The following is a 15,690-nucleotide window of genomic DNA, read 5'->3' as shown; positions in this document are numbered from 1 at the left end:
CAGGCAGGAGAGATTTTAATAGCACCTTTCATAAAATAGTTACATTTACTGAGTTCTTACTAGGTCCCAGACCCTGTGCTAAGAGTTTGATTTGGATTATCTCTTTTAATTGACATCATCACACTGTTTTCACCACCAGCTCCCTTGAAATCATCCTGTCCTTAACTAGCACAGGCTCACAGACACTTGCCTTTGAGACATTCAGACGATGTGAGGTCATCAGCTCCCTGTAGAGGGTGAACAGAGACTTCTGTGGGGGTGAGGGAGCAGGGAAGACTAGAAGGAAGGAGGCTGAGGTGCTCTAGCCTGGGCACCTAAATGCCATCTGCAGTGGACTCTCCTCAATCCTCGTTCTCATCTGCGGGCGGCTGGCTCTCTGAGGAGGATCTTTTTGGACATATCCTCAATGACCTCTTTGACCTTCTCGTTCCGGAAAGTGAAGATGAAGGGGTTGAGGAATGGGGTCACCACCGCAGTCATCAGGGCCACCACCTTGTTGAGCTGCATGGAGTGGCCCTTGCCTGGCCTCACGTAGATGAAGATGGCACTGCCGTAGCCCAGAACCACCACTGCGAGGTGGGAGGCGCAGGTGGAGAAGGCCTTCTGGCGCCCGGAGGAGGAGGAGCTGCGCAGCACTGCAGCCACGATGAGGATGTAGGAGGCCACAATGAGCAGCAGCGTGGCCAGCACAAAGAGCAAGGACAGGAAGAAGTCCATGAGCTCGATGTGCTGAGTGTCAGAGCAGGACAGCTTGAGCAGTGGGGCAGAGTCACAGAAGTAGTGGTCGATGACGTTGGGGCCGCAGAACCAGAGCTGGGTTTTCTGCAGGGTCGGGGAGATGATGGAGAGGAACCCCACCACCCAGCAGACCACCACCAGCTTCACACAGACGGGCCCGTTCATGATGGTCGGGTAGTGCAGAGGGCGGCAGATGGCCACGTAGCGATCGAAGGCCATGACTGTGAGGATCAGGAAGTTGGTGGAGCCCAGGGAGAAGTAGAAGAAAGACTGGGTCAGGCATTCGACCAGCGACATGGTCCTGTGAGTGGACAGCAGGTCTGCCAGCATCCTGGGGACCACAGTGGAGGTGACCAACACCTCCATGAGCGAGAAATTGCAGAGGAAGAAGTACATGGGTGAGTGGAGGCGGGAGTCCAGGCACGTGAGGGTGACAATGGCCAGGTTCCCCAGAACCGTCAGCATGTATATCAATAGGATGAAAGCAAACAGCAGAGTCTGGAACTCATGCAGATGAGAAAATCCCAGGAGCACAAACTCCCTGACAACGCTGAAGTTACTCATTGCACTTGAGGCTGGTTCTCTGTACTACCTGCGGGAAGCCAGGAAGTCTTAGTGGCAAATCGCCATCCACCTCTCTGGTGACCTTGCTCTCTGATGGCTGGCCTGGTTCCCCATGCAGACTGACCTCTATACATGGTTAAATTCAATGTCCAGGAGACACATTCCCAAAGGGCAGAAGTTCCCAAGGGGCAAGGAACTGACTGGTTCTGCTGGACAGATTTAGGAATTGGCCTAAACATCACTGTCACTCCAAAACTCTTACTCACTCTTTTGTCTTCTACTCATTCATTATTTCATTCAACACATTTATTAAGCCCCATCTCTGTGTAAGACATCTGGGTGGGTCTGGTAAACCCTTCCTAACTGCCAAATGTAATAGCCTTTTAATCGTAAAAACACCTGCTATTAGCAGAGTTCTTTCCATGTCTCAGGATCTGGTACCTTGTACATTATTTCTTTTCATCCTTTGTCCTTAGTCCTCATCCTCCTCGCCTTCTCTGTGACATTTCAGGCTGTGAATCACACATTTTTTAAATAGCTTCCACCCCTGACTGTAGAGACACTCTACTCTTAATTCTCCAATAATTCTGACTTTCCTTTGGCTGTCTCCTTCTCCAGCTCCTTGTCTCTCTGCTGCTTTCTAAATATGAACGTCCCCACATCTCTCATCTCATCCTTCTTTTGTCTCTCTAGTTTCTCCTTCAGAAATCTCACCCTCTCCCTTCACCAGAGCAATCTTGAAAATGTAAAGGAGCCTCAAATCTGCCTTTCTTTTCTCAGGCCCACCATCACATACTAAACATGTGCAAAACTACGCACAAAATCCTCTCCTCCCCCAAAGCCAATATCATGTTCACGCCCCACCCCCCCACCCAAATCCCCAGTCATCCAGGCTTGAAAGCTGGAAGGTATTTCTTGAGTTTTCCTTCTCTCTTCTGAACCACTTGAATTATCATCCTTAGAAATATATTTTTTCTCATCCTGCCCCCTTTCTTTTTTCATAGCCACCAACTAGTTTCAAGGATTTTCTTCCTCTTAACCATTACAACAGTATTCTTAACAGCTGTCTTATTTGTACATTTCCATATATCCAACATGTCCAATGCTAGTGTTATAGTTATTTTTCTAAAGTATTATGTCTTTAGGCTGTTTTTTTTTTAATAATCTGAGGCAATGTTATTTATTCATTACTTTCAAACTCATCTACCTTCACGCAGAAAAAGACTCAAGGACATGCTTTAAAATATTAACAATGGCTATCTCTAGGTGTGGATTATAGGCATTTAAACATTTTCATAGGTATATTTAGCTTGTTTTTCAAATTCTTTTTATTTGAACACATATTATTTCAGTATCAGGAAAAAAAAATTTTAACAACATCTATTCCTTCCCTGTCTGCTAAATCAAGCACAAACTCCCTCTGGCAATCCCAGCTTTTCTACACTTCTGCTCATCTACCCCTCCAGCCTTACATTCACCTCCTTCTTACTACACACTTTGTGCTTCCACCAAGCTGGACCACTTGCTGTTCTCCAAATGCCGCTAATTTCACCCTGTTTTATCTTACTATTCTCTGTGCTCAGAATACCCTGTGCTGCCATCTTTGCCTGGCGAATTCTTACCCACACTTCGAGGACAGTCTCAAATGTGCCTCCTTTATGAGGCTTCATCCTCTATCCAGATGTGAACTTGTCCTGCTAAATTCCCAACCAGGGAAGTTAGCATGTTCCTCCTTGCATTATAACATCTCTAGTGCCAGCCTCGACCCAAACACTAGATTCCTCGTTTCTGAGCGGCAAGCCTGTCTTTCCATCTTCACAGCCCTCACAACACGCTCTTGCAATACATCTTACGAAGTGTAAGGACTTCATAAATTTTGGTTAAACAAATGAATGAATATATCTATTGGGTTTTCGTTCCTAATCCTGAGAAGAAAAGTTTTGCCAAAGAGAAATTCACATTTGCTTTTATGATTATTTGCATATATGCATTATAGACTTTAATAGTAAATAATAGGGCAAGCATGGCCTGACAATTTCTTTTTTAATACATCTTTATTGAAGTATAATTGCTTTACAATGTGGTACTAGTTTCTGCTGTACAACAAAGTGAATCAGCTATATGTATACATATATCCCCATATCTGCTCCTTCTTGAGCCTCTCTCCCACAATCCCTATCCCACCATTCTAGGTCATCACAAAGGACTGAGCTTATCTCCCTGTGTTATGCAGTAGCTTCCCACTAACTACCCATTTTACCTTTGGTAGTGTATGTATGTCAATGCTACTCTCTCACTTCATCCCAGCTTCCCCTCCACCACCCCATGTCCTCTAGTCCATTCTCTACATCTGCATCTTTATTCCTGCTCTGTCACTCTGTTCATCAGTACCATTTTTCTAGATTCCATGTGTATGCACTGGCATACGGTATTTGTTTTTCTCTTTCTGACTTACTTCACTCTGTACGACAGTCTCTAGGTCCATCCACGTCACTACAAATAACTTCAGAAAGATAAGATGAGACCAGGTGTGTTTTAGAATCCAGTCCTGGAAGGGTTTGGGTACACCCTGTAATCAAATACACTCTTTCACAGCAAAATACATGAACATTCACACTAAGTGGAATAAATAAAGGCAACAAATAGCCTCACAGTAAGTTCAGATCAGATTTCACTCCACAGTTAGTTTGACACAAAATTAGAGAACTCACAGGGACTTCTTTCCTGGTGGTACAGTGGTAAAGAATCTGCCTTACAATGCAGGGGATGTGGGTTCGATTCCTGGTCAGGGAGCTAGGATCCCACATGCCTCACAGGACAATGAAGCCCCAGGGCAACTGCACGCCACAACTACTGAGCTCACACATCTCAACAAGAGAGTCTGCGTGCCACAAACTACAGAGCCCACACACCGTGGAGCCTACGTGCTGCAACTAACACCCATGACGCAGGCAAAAATAAATAAAATAAATAAATAATAAATAAATCTTCTAAAAAAAAAGAAAGAAAGAACTTTCAGTTGTCAAAGCGTTTTTGATTGCATCATTGTGGATCAGAGGCTGTGAATGGGTAGACCTCATTCACTGAGCACCCACTATGCGCTGGTTCCCACACCCCAAAACAGCTGTGAAAGTTGCTATCGCCATATCATGGGTGATGAAAACCAAGAGTTAAGATGTTTAAGGATCTCCAACCCAAGTCATATAGCTAATAAATGTACAGTTGGGATTTGAACCCAGAGTTTTCTAACTCCAATACCTACTCGTTTATAGTCATTAAAATGCCAAACATGTGAAATCTTCCAAATTTTCAAACAGTGCCGGACAGATCTCTGAACACAGGATTCAAAGTCTGTTGCTTAGGTCTGCAGACAGGGAAGTATTTAATAAATGATAAATAAAGGAATGTACTAATGAATAAATTCTCGTGATCGGCTGTTGACCATCAGTGATGAGTAGGAGACAGTGGGGGAGGTGGGGCGGGGAGGGGAGGGATGTCCCTTTCCTCAAAGAGAGGATCTAACTTGGGTCTCAGCGGTTACTGTGGAACCAGTCAGAGGTCCACCCTGAGTGCTCCATCACTCGTGGGGAATCCACGACGGTCAGGCTCCTGGGGGAGCTGCTGCTTCTCCACTGACCACTTCCCCGACTGTGAGCTCACCCCACCCGGCCCCATACTTATGTGTATCACAGCTCTGCAGGTGTTATAAATGCATGAGCAAGAACGAGGAATTCAACCCATGGGTCTATTTTATGTTTTATTCAACGTCACTGCCACCCAGAGAGCAATATCTTCCTTACATGGTAAGTTTCCATGACATCGCATCCTAAGCTTCTACATTCTAAAACATTTCAAGTCCTGAACTCAGAGGTGAAATAATTAATTCAGGGAGGACCTTGGAGTCAGGAATTCCCCATTCAGTGCAGCAGGCTTCACTCCACCTCACACTAGCTGGCATCCTTTTCAAACTGACCTCCTATTACACCCTCACCCCAACCCATCTTGCCTTTCTCCTGCCAACCCCTCTCCTGTCTTCTGGACTTTTCACCCTTAGACTTTCCTCTCCCTATTTAAGGTCTCGCCTCCCCTCTCAGCAGTGATAACTGGTGCCCCCTCCTAGTCCATGATGCATGCCTGTCCCTCACGTTCATTCAAGAATGGGAGCCACGGCCCTCCAGGCCAACTCAGCAACCTGGAGCCCACAGCTCAGGACAAGCTGCCTGGAGTATGTTTTAAGTACCACTGTACTTGTTGCGTAATTTTACATTCCAAGTTTTTGCTTACAATACTGCCAAATTCACATAGGTGAAGGTTAAGTTGAATGTAGAATCGACTTTTCTCTGCATCCAGGTCTTCTGCAGACCAGTGTTTCCTCATTGCAGCCCTTATTACAAAACAGACCCTCTCTCAGACCCAGGAGTCCTGCATCCCTGTGACCCAGGCAAATTCAACTTCAGTTAGGAGACAGTGAGATGCCCATCAAACCAGGTTAGGTGTCGCCTTAGCCATTACAAAGCAGGCTGGTCAAGGCCTTGGTTGGCCATTTAGTGCATGCTTTGAACTGGGCCACAGATTGTCTGTATGTGACAGTCTGGGGTGCCTGGAGTGTCCTCAGTTTCCCTTACTCATTCCTGGTAAGCATCCTCCCTGGTAAGAGATCCTGTACATCTTATTCAAATCATTCATGCTGTATATTTTACAGGTCCGATTTCTGTCCAAATGTCAGATAGCAGCTATAAGAAGCTGTTGTCTCCATATAATATCCCTCTAGAGACTTGAAACCCATCCGAAAGCCTCCTCCTTGTTACACATCTATCCCTCTCTCCACATCAATCTTCTCAATTCTCCTGGCTGAGTTATTCCTATTCATTTTGGCTTTTGAAACAACTTGCTACCCTAGAAAATGACATAAACTAGAAAATGACTCTTTTTAAAAAAAGCATGAATGGGAATGCAGGTGGGGGTGACGGTCCCACCACCATGGTTTTTTGTAGCAATGATTCTGCTCAACAGTGTCTTGGGACACGTGAAGCTTCTCGAGTGAAAGAAAAAGTGGGGACGAGGAATGGGACAGAGCGATGGATGGCGTATGTACCTGAATATCCCCTATGGGTCACAGGCCTCTGCAAGGGGCGGGAGACAGCCAGAGGCCACAGAGGGAAGCAGCACACTGGGGCAAGCAGACCAGCTGGCGGCAGGAGTTGGAGTCAGAGAATGATGCAAGGGGACGATGTGCCAGGCAGTGAAAGGTCTACGAAGGCTCGAAGAGAGGCCAGAGACACATCAGGAAGGAATCTAGGCTGAGCTTTCCCTGAACCCAGGGCTCTAAGGAAGGAGCAGAAGGGGTAGGGTGGCAAGGAAAACTTTGGCTTCTCCCCAAGAGGGAGGGCAAGATGAGACCAGTGAAGGGAGCGGAGGCTTGTCACCATGAGCTTCACTGCTGCGCCCAAAAGCAGCAATAGCACAGGGCGCAAGAGGACACAGGCACCTCGAATCATTCATCCTTCACTCATTCATTTAGGAAAATACGACTGAATGACTTGATAGTGCCCGATACTACCGGTGCTCTAGGAATACAGTCGTGAACAAAATTGCCCCAGACCTTACAGGCAAATTGGAGAAACAGACAATAAATAAAGATGACAAACTATGGCAATTGCTGTGAAGGCAATGAAAGGGGCACCGCAGAGACTGAGGGGAAGGCAGGGGACTCACCCGTGCAAGGTCCCATCCTGCCGCCCAGGGCCAGATTCAGAACTTGGCCATGGTGGCCGCACCCAGCAGACAACAGAGCAAGTGCAATGGGTTGAAAGGAGCAAAGAGGTCCCTGTCACACTCCCTGCAGGCACAGTCCCCAAACCCGGGACCTCTGGCACAGACCACAGCAAACAGAAACAACCTAACACCAGGATGGAGACACCTCACCCTGCCCAGGCCCCTTTCTCTGTACCCCCTTCCTCCTGCTATCCAGGCACTCCGGGTGGAAGATCTGAACCCAAAATGCGCTGGGAAAGGTGAACGCCTCCAGCTCTCCTCAGTGCTGACGCTGTGCTCCAGCAGGCTTGAATATAGCACAACAGTGGTTCTGAAGGAACAGCTGCCTCCAGTGGGGACTTGGGCACATCCTAGCGCCATCTTCAGTTTGGGAGATGTGAGCTCCAGGGAGCAGGCAGGCAATTGCAAGGCCACAGGGGCCTCCCAGGGAGCTGTGACTGTTCTCTCTCCCTCTGCTGTCTCCTGTGGGCATGGGGCTTAGAGCAGCCCGACAGTCCTGGGACCTGGGCTCTGGGGTGAGGAGGAGAGGAAGTAGGGACAAAGCATTGGGCACCAGTTGCTTTATACACAGACAATTCAGGAAAAAAGACAATGAGCTAAGAAAACTCTGCGTCAGCCCAGAGAGAAAAACTGGATCCAGCTGTCATGTTTTTTCATAAACTGGGAATGAGAGAGATGCTGAAGTAGTAAAAACATCTCTTTCAGGAGAAAAGGAATCACCAGGATCCAAGTGTCAAGACATTGGTTGAGGTTTACTCTCCTGCCCAAGAATGGTCTTCAGAACCAGGGCCTCAGTTTGCCCACTTAAGCAGAGGACTCGAGTCCTAAATGCACATGTCGGAGTTGGTACTGGGAGGATAGGAATCCATGGGTGAAGGAATCATGGTCAAGGTTACCATTGAAACGATATTAACTGAAACCAAGATGAGAAATTGAGGACCTGTTTACACTTATGAAATAATAATTACTCATGGACACACACATACTATTTGTAATTTTGTATATTACATAGGTTATGAGGAAATGAAAAAATATGACAAAGAAACACTTTAAGAGAGGTAGAATTCCATTCTTCTCAACACCAAAGCCAAAGGCATCTTGTATTGCATTAGCAGCAGAACCAGCTTCTCTGACTTCTTCACCAACCCAAGGCCATGCATCACCTCCACTGCCTAAGAACTCAGGGAATTATATACTTCCCCCTTGTCCCTGCTTTCTCACAGCAATAAGACCTTTACCAGGTGCTTCTCACAGGCATTGTCTCATTTGATTCTCCCAACAACCCCCTGAAGCGGCTGTTTTCGGTCTTCATTTCCCTGCTAATAATACAAAGAAATCTCTTACTCTACTTATGCACCTACTTAATGGTACCTGGATTTGAACCCCAAAGAGCAGAGAACACGTGATCTTTGATTTGTTTACTTTAGGCTTTTGTAGACGTGACTTTGCACACACTCTACACTGACATACCTAACTCATCTTACACGTTGGTTGCTAAGTCCATATACCTGCTGATCTATGAACATTTCAAGTATTTCACACAGCTTCCATGCCATCTAACAGTTCAATTTTGTCTGTGAAATTATTTAAGTATTTTAATGGGAAAATAATAAAAAGTGAACATGGAAAACTGAAAAGTGATGATGGCTGTGATAAAAAGAAGCATAAATCTCATAAATGTAATCAAATAAAGCAACGTTGGGAATCGTTAGACATGGTAAGAGTGGGGTGTTTTTAGCTTCAGTCCAAAGCTGTTTGATTCTATGTTCAAATATAAGAGAAAAGACCAAAATTAAATAACACTTTTGAAATTCTGGAATGCATAATCTAACCAGGTAGATCAGCTGGTAGGTCAGCTAGAAATACTTTAAGGGGTGTCTTTTTTGGTGTAATTCATCAGTAGCGGTAGAAAGGGAAGAAAGCATCACGCTAAAGATGTGATGAGATGAACACAGGAAACGCCAGAACTCTGTCTAACTGGATTCAGTGACTAAGCTAAGCTTACTCTGTCCCCAAATCTCTTCATATTCAGCTCAAGTCCTTCTGTCATCCAAGCAGCGTGTTAACTTCTGTTACTTGGGCTAATTGCTATGCAGTTGGAGCCCAACAAGAAGAAACAGGTGCCCAGGATTGCATGTTGTGAAAAGAACACCCCACCTACTCCTTAACTTCCCAAGGGTTAGAAATTGGAAGCACCGCTACGGAGAAGCAAGGAGGAATACACTTCCCTGAGACCATGCAACAGAAGGGGAGTCTAGTAACATGTTGTGAAGGGAAATGGAAAGGCATGATGGCAGTTAAGGTCGTGATGGAAAGATGACATATGGTGCAGAGTGAAGGCAAGATCATGAGTCATGCCCGTGGGAAGGCTTCTCTGTGCCTGCTACCCTCCAACCAAAGACTGGAGACCACCCTCAGCCCCACCCTTATAAATGGGGATAGCACCTGAGAAGTGATTTAGGTAGTTCTTACTCCATTTCATCACAAAAACAGAGTAGGTTTTCAATCCTGTTATTTAACTTGCACTGGACTTATTTTCTTTCTCCAACTTTCCTCAATTACATCCTTGGTGATACACTTCTTTTATTCCAGGATTCCTTGAACTTTCCTGGAAGAACCAAAGAAGAATATCCTGTTTTTCCATTATTAGGTTTTTACATATATCCAGGAGAATACAGTATGGTTACCCCCGATATCACATCTTACGCATATGCAGCGAGACAGCTTTGAGTTTTAGGTAATGATGAAATTGTTGATTTGTCATTTGGAATCATACGTTGGAGTCCTTTGTTGATAATTATAACTCTTGGCTAGTCTTCCCATTCTTGCCTTTTCTTCTTAATTCTCCATCCTCTATTCACAACTCTTCTTTCCATTTGGTTTACCTTCCTTTGGTCCCTTAATGGCCCTTTTTGCTCTTTAACTCTCCAAAAACCTGATATAGAATAGCTCTTCCCATCCAAAGATCTGGTTTACAGAGTATGTTCCCCATAGATCTGTGAGGTATATATTCCAAGCTTGGTGAACTTCTATTTGCATAATGAATTTGCATAAGAGTTTTGGGGAAAAAAAATACAGTCCATCTATCTCAAAGATTGATTTCAGGATAGAGTCCCATGAACATGTGTTTAAGCTCTGGAGGCAAGGATCTGAAGGCAGAATTTAAGGGAAATACGATAGCCATGCTTCTGCGAGATATCTGTCATTCTCTTTTTCTAGAATTCTCATCCTTTTGCCCAACCTATGGGAAAAGTAAGTTTTTCATGCTGGAGCTGCAAATACCTCATTAAGTTCATGAGCACTTAAATATGGTGATGGGTGAAACTCTCATCATTTTAATGTTCAAATGATAAAGTGTAATGAAAATGGAGATGGTTTTGAACCCCCAAGCCATTTATAAGCAATTTTGTGACATATTTTACATGCACCTAGAAGCTGTGAGTGATCCATCTGAGGTTAAAGAAATGGTGGTAGAGAGAGATTGAGGTGAGGTGGAGAAACTGGGGAAGTGGCGACTGTTTAAAGAAACTGTTTTTACAAAGTCATCACAAACAACACAAGAGGAGCTGAATAAAGTGGAGGTGCTGTGATAATCATCCTGCCAAAAAAAAAAAAAAATACCAAAGATAAGACAAGAGAACAAAATAGAGAAATACTACCAGAGAGATTCTGGTTTGTGCTAACTAAGGTAAGACTTTGGGAAATTGAACTGTTTTGAGTGCCCAGATTCTGAAGAGATGCTGCTCAGAAGTCCAGGGAAAAGTCCAAAGGCAGAGCTCGTGGGTGGATTTGCAGCTCTGGCAGGAAAAACTTATTTTTCTCATAGATTTGGGCAGAGGAGTAGAAGGCTGGAAAAAAGAGAGTGAAAGCATTAAAGAGAGAAATAACATTAACAGGTAAGAGAGCTCTTCCTGAGTGTGACAGTGAGTGATTACCTGACTTAAAAAAATAATGACCCCAAACCATGTTAAAGGGAGAATGAAATCAGGGAGTCCACCAGTGACTGCCTCTTCAAGCTTATACTCAGTAGAGATGAGGTACCTGTAATTCATCTCAACTGCATGTAAATTCTGCCTACATTTTCCTTAAGCTGTTTTGCCTATGAGCAGATTCTGAGCTTGTTGCATTTCCTGGGGGTTGATGGATGGTTGGATAAACTATAAATAAGAGAAATGGAGAAAGTCAGGAATTATAGGACATTGTTTTAGAAAAACACCACCACCCTCTGAAGTCTTCTGCCTTCCTATTGTATAGGCAATAGAAAAATGTCCCAAAGCTGATAGGGTGAAAATCTGCCTAGAAGGGAATCCTGAATTTGGGACTGCTCTGGGAAAATCTGATCAACTTCTGGCCTCCCTGAGGGGGGAATACATGGTAGGTGGGTGAATGTGAAACCAAGGGTAGTTATCAGATCCATTAAACTGTAACTTGCTTAACAAATAGTGAGCTGGTGCCTTCACTGATTAAGCTCCCTTTAACTGCTGCTACAGAAACCTTGCATGTCCTTCAAGCATCATGTAGTCTAAACAATAAGCTGTTTGTCCAGGCTTGTTTCCAGGAGCCTGGAGTCAGCTGTGTCCAGTTCAAGTTTGGCTGGTTGGAGCTGGTTGGAACCACTGACCCTCTGATTGGGCATGCGCAGGTGCCTGTCTTGATGACCTTTTGACTTTAGAGGACCAACAATGCCACCCCAGAACATGCTAATGCCACCATTTTCTAAACATGCACCCCATGAAGAAGCCTGTAGCGTAGCTGTACCTGCACAGAACGACAGTTATGAAACTGAGTCCTATGACTAGTTTGTAACTAAAGCTAATGCCTGAATTTCTGCTCTTGTTCCTCTCATTCCTCTTTTGTTCCCTTTTGTCCTAGCCCATACCTGTTTGATTGCATGTTTGCCTAATCAATAAGGAGTAATGAGGGTCAGGTGTCTTGAGCCACATCTTTCTGATAAGCATCTGTTTATGCACTGTGTTGAGTTATCTTTCAGGGCAAGGTGACCTTCACAGGTTAAGTAGGGTCAGACCTCCAGACCAAAAGCACGTAACAGATTAAGAAATAGCACAAGAAAATGATTAATCACTTTTTTTTGTTGTTCTTTCCCTTTAAAAACCCCTGACCCAAAGACCAAAATGGAGTGGATCTGAGACTCCCACTCCCTCACTTGACACCCTGCAATAAAGTCCTTGCTTTGCTGCAAACTCCTGCTGTCAAGAGTTTGGCTTTCTGTGCTGTGGGTACACGAGCCCTTTGCTCAGTTTCCATTATCTCAGCTTTTTTCTTATTTGTAATCACCTTCCCCACGCTCTCCATGCCTCATCTCTATCCCATAAATATCATGAGCCCCTTGCCTTCTGGGAGGAAGATTCTAGATTTGCTCTCCCATCTCCTCACCTGGCTGCCTCATGAATAAACCCTTTCTCTGCTGCAAACCTCAGGGTCTCAGCATTTGACTTGCTGCACATCTGGCAAACAAAACTGGCTCAGTAACAAGTGTTGCAGTTGGGCACTACCTTAGAAATTTGGTGCGGGAGGTGGGGGATGATGGAGATGGGCCCATAAATGAGTACAGTTTCTATGCTCTGTCTCTCATGGAACTAATTACCTTCCCTTCGTGTGGACTTAGAACCTAAAGAAATAAGTGGAAGCAAAGATCTCCTCTGAGATGGAACACACCTTTGCATACTTCCTCCTTCTGAAATAATAATCCTCCCCCAATGACCACCCTTCCATCTACTATGCATCTGTGCAAACAAGCACATTTGATTCCACCTTCTCCCTGAGGCCCTGGATCTTTTATCCACAGTGGCTGGTTTGAGCCCAAGGCTGAGACATCAGATGTCTTTCCTCCATCATCCTCTAAGTAACCTTGAATGCCCAGAAGTAGCTTCACCAGCTCAAAACTGATTTAGGTTTCTTACCCTCAAATCCAATTCATAAGTCTTACTCTGGCAGAAGTTCTGTGATAACTACCTCCTTTCCACCCCCAGATCCAACAACACCCCTCATCCATGCTCCTATTCCTTGTCACCAGCAGAATCTCCATTCCTGTTCAAGCAAATCATTTTACCATCTTTATTATGACAGGTTCTTTCCTTTCTTGGAACTATTGATACTTTTCCGTCACTTCCTCCTCCTAGAAATTCTGCATCACATCCTCCCTCATAGCACATTCCACCGCACATTAAAAAAAACTTGCCAGTCTCTTTCCATTATCATAAAAATCCTAACTGTTAATGTCATTTCATTTTGATCTTCCACTTGGCACTCAGGAGCTTAGACTACACAGGGGTTAAACTCATTTTAACATAGAGGTTAGGAGGAAAGAAGAAAATACATTAGCAGGAAACTGTAAATTGATGAGAATTAATAAAGGAGCTAGTGTACTGTTGTTCTTGCATACCCAGAAAGCTCCCCCGTAATGAGGATAAAGTGCTCATTAAGAATTTTCCTCCTCCCGAACAATCCACACAGCCTGCTGAAGAGGCAGGCCTCTGCAGCTCTTCTCTAAGCTCTTAGGTACCAGCCCATGGTACTATTTCTAAAGGAGTAAAAGCATCCTTATTGCCATGTATTACACCTCCCGACAGTGACATTGCTGCAGAGAAGCTATGCTTTCCCAAAAGGTTGCTAAATACCTATGGCAGCAAAATGGTGTACGCCTGCCTGTAGCTTCCTGTCAAATAATTGAATACTATTTAGGCAATACACTTAGGAATGAATGGAAAGTTCAAGAATTTAATGCAATAACAGCTTTGATTAAGGAACTTTAGGTCTAGACAATAAAAGGAAAAGTTAAAAGCCTGTGATTGTGAACCAAATGTATAAATATCTTATAAACATAAAGGGCCTGTTGATCTCTACCCCTCCAAACACACCCACCTCTCCTCATGCAGGAGCTGAAATGAAGAATTATTCAATGAGCATCTCTGATCACCTACTTTGTCTCTCCATGGAGGAGCTACACGTAAGCCATTACCTCCCACCTCCCCACCTTGTCTTTCACCTCTTACAGTCCTCAGGCATTCTTTCTCACAATCACAACACAATAGGTCTTCTTTTGTCCCAACTTCCAGCTCAGATAGCACTCCTTTTCCTTTTCTCTACCTCCTTCCTGTGCATCCAAAACCACCCAAGTCAAGACCAAGATGCATAAGAGTAATGGTAGTTACTGTGTCTAACAAGAAAAAAGAAAAACAATTTCTTTTAGAAATAATTTGTGTTTTTTCTGATTATCAGAAGATAGAAATAAAAATCACCTGTTATCCATCTACCCAACGAAAATGATAGTCACCATGTTGGAAAATCATAGGTTTTGAATCAAATTCAAAATTGCAAATCTGAGGAATCATCCCATAGCCCCTTGCACATGCATAGACGATCTCTGCAGGGAACCAGGAAATTTCCCATTTCTGTCCTCATTCTTTATTTATTAATCCATTTTTTCTAAAGCATCAACTTTCAACATAGGACACTCTTTTTTTCTAGGTTCAATTTATTCAGCTTTGCTTAATTACAAGTGTTGCATTAAAAAACAGAATATATTTTGGGTTCAGTTGCAAGTTTATTTAGCCCTAAGACTTTTTTTAGAAACTTCACCCCATTCTTCTCTGGGGAGGTATGGTATAAATTAAAGAAGAAATATCCACAAATTTTTAGCAAATTTTTTCCTTTCGTGAAATATGGACTGCCTGTTTATTATTCCTCATTCTTTGATCATTTATTTCATGTTCTTTTGACAGTTCACCTAGCCAGATCAAGAACCATTTAAGGTTAGACTTGGAAAGCAACTCAGAAGATGTTACAATAAAGAAGTGGCATTGAACTCTGCCACAGCTACTACAGTTTATAGACTAAATTTCTTATCAACTTCCGCATCTCTCTTGCTGCTATCTCTAAATAACATGATGCATCTTCAGGGGTCATACCCTCAAGCTTCAGCCTGCCTCGCAAGCCCCTGTAGTCCTTCTTTCTTTCAGGTGCCTGGTTAGAGATAATGAATTGTGAAGTTAGAGAATGGTGGAATAGACACGATCTGAATGGCCCTGCCACTTGATCTTTAACTTGAATACCCACGGTTCTGAGTTCTTAATGACAACAATGAAAGCGAATCATTGGAGTGGAGTTTAGGAAGAAGTCGATGGGGCTGAGACAATCACTTGAGGCCAGTACATTGAATGGATTACCCACACAGACATACACATTACCTGGAAGATGGCATAACAGGGTGAGAACAATAATTCCCAGCCAGATGCCAAAGCCTTCGCTGATGTTTGGGAGATCAACAGGTTACAGGGAGGAGTGATGAAGGGGAATGTGATGAATGAAATTAGCCCCAAAGTAGCAGAGATAATCCAGTTAAAATGACTAAGCTCAGACATCGTTTTTCCCAAGAAGAATGCACTGACTCTACCTCCACTTATTGTACTGAATGAATCCCTGAATGTGTCTATGGCACTCTGTGAAAATGTCTACTGTATTATGTACCAAGTGATGTCCATTAGGTTACTCTCTCTTAGACTATGAGCTTTCCTGGTGCTTTGTACATAGAAGAGGCTGACTAAAAATTTCTATTGCCTCCATCTAGTGTGATTAATTTTCATGCCTCACCTA

The 15,690-nt window shown here is 43.9% G+C and overlaps 1 protein-coding gene across 1 annotated transcript; it reads right to left on the bottom strand.

The window, feature by feature from the left end:
- Positions 1-354: 354 nt before the first annotated feature.
- Positions 355-1,302, bottom strand: LOC130851080 (olfactory receptor 6V1-like). Its single transcript, XM_057730941.1, has one exon. The coding sequence runs from the start codon at positions 1,300-1,302 to the stop codon at positions 355-357; it is 948 nt and encodes a 315-aa protein (XP_057586924.1).
- Positions 1,303-15,690: the final 14,388 nt, after the last annotated feature.

This window comes from Hippopotamus amphibius, chromosome 4 (genome assembly GCF_030028045.1).
Source record: "Hippopotamus amphibius kiboko isolate mHipAmp2 chromosome 4, mHipAmp2.hap2, whole genome shotgun sequence".
Taxonomy (NCBI): domain Eukaryota; kingdom Metazoa; phylum Chordata; class Mammalia; order Artiodactyla; family Hippopotamidae; genus Hippopotamus; species Hippopotamus amphibius.
The sequence above is the reverse complement of the archived record's forward strand: the minus strand, read 5'-3'. Positions and strand labels throughout refer to the sequence as shown.

Bases quoted from the DNA above. Each gene is read 5' to 3' on its own strand.
- LOC130851080 (XM_057730941.1), bottom strand. From the start codon at position 1,302: ATGAGTAACTTCAGCGTTGTCAGGGAGTTTGTGCTCCTGGGATTTTCT.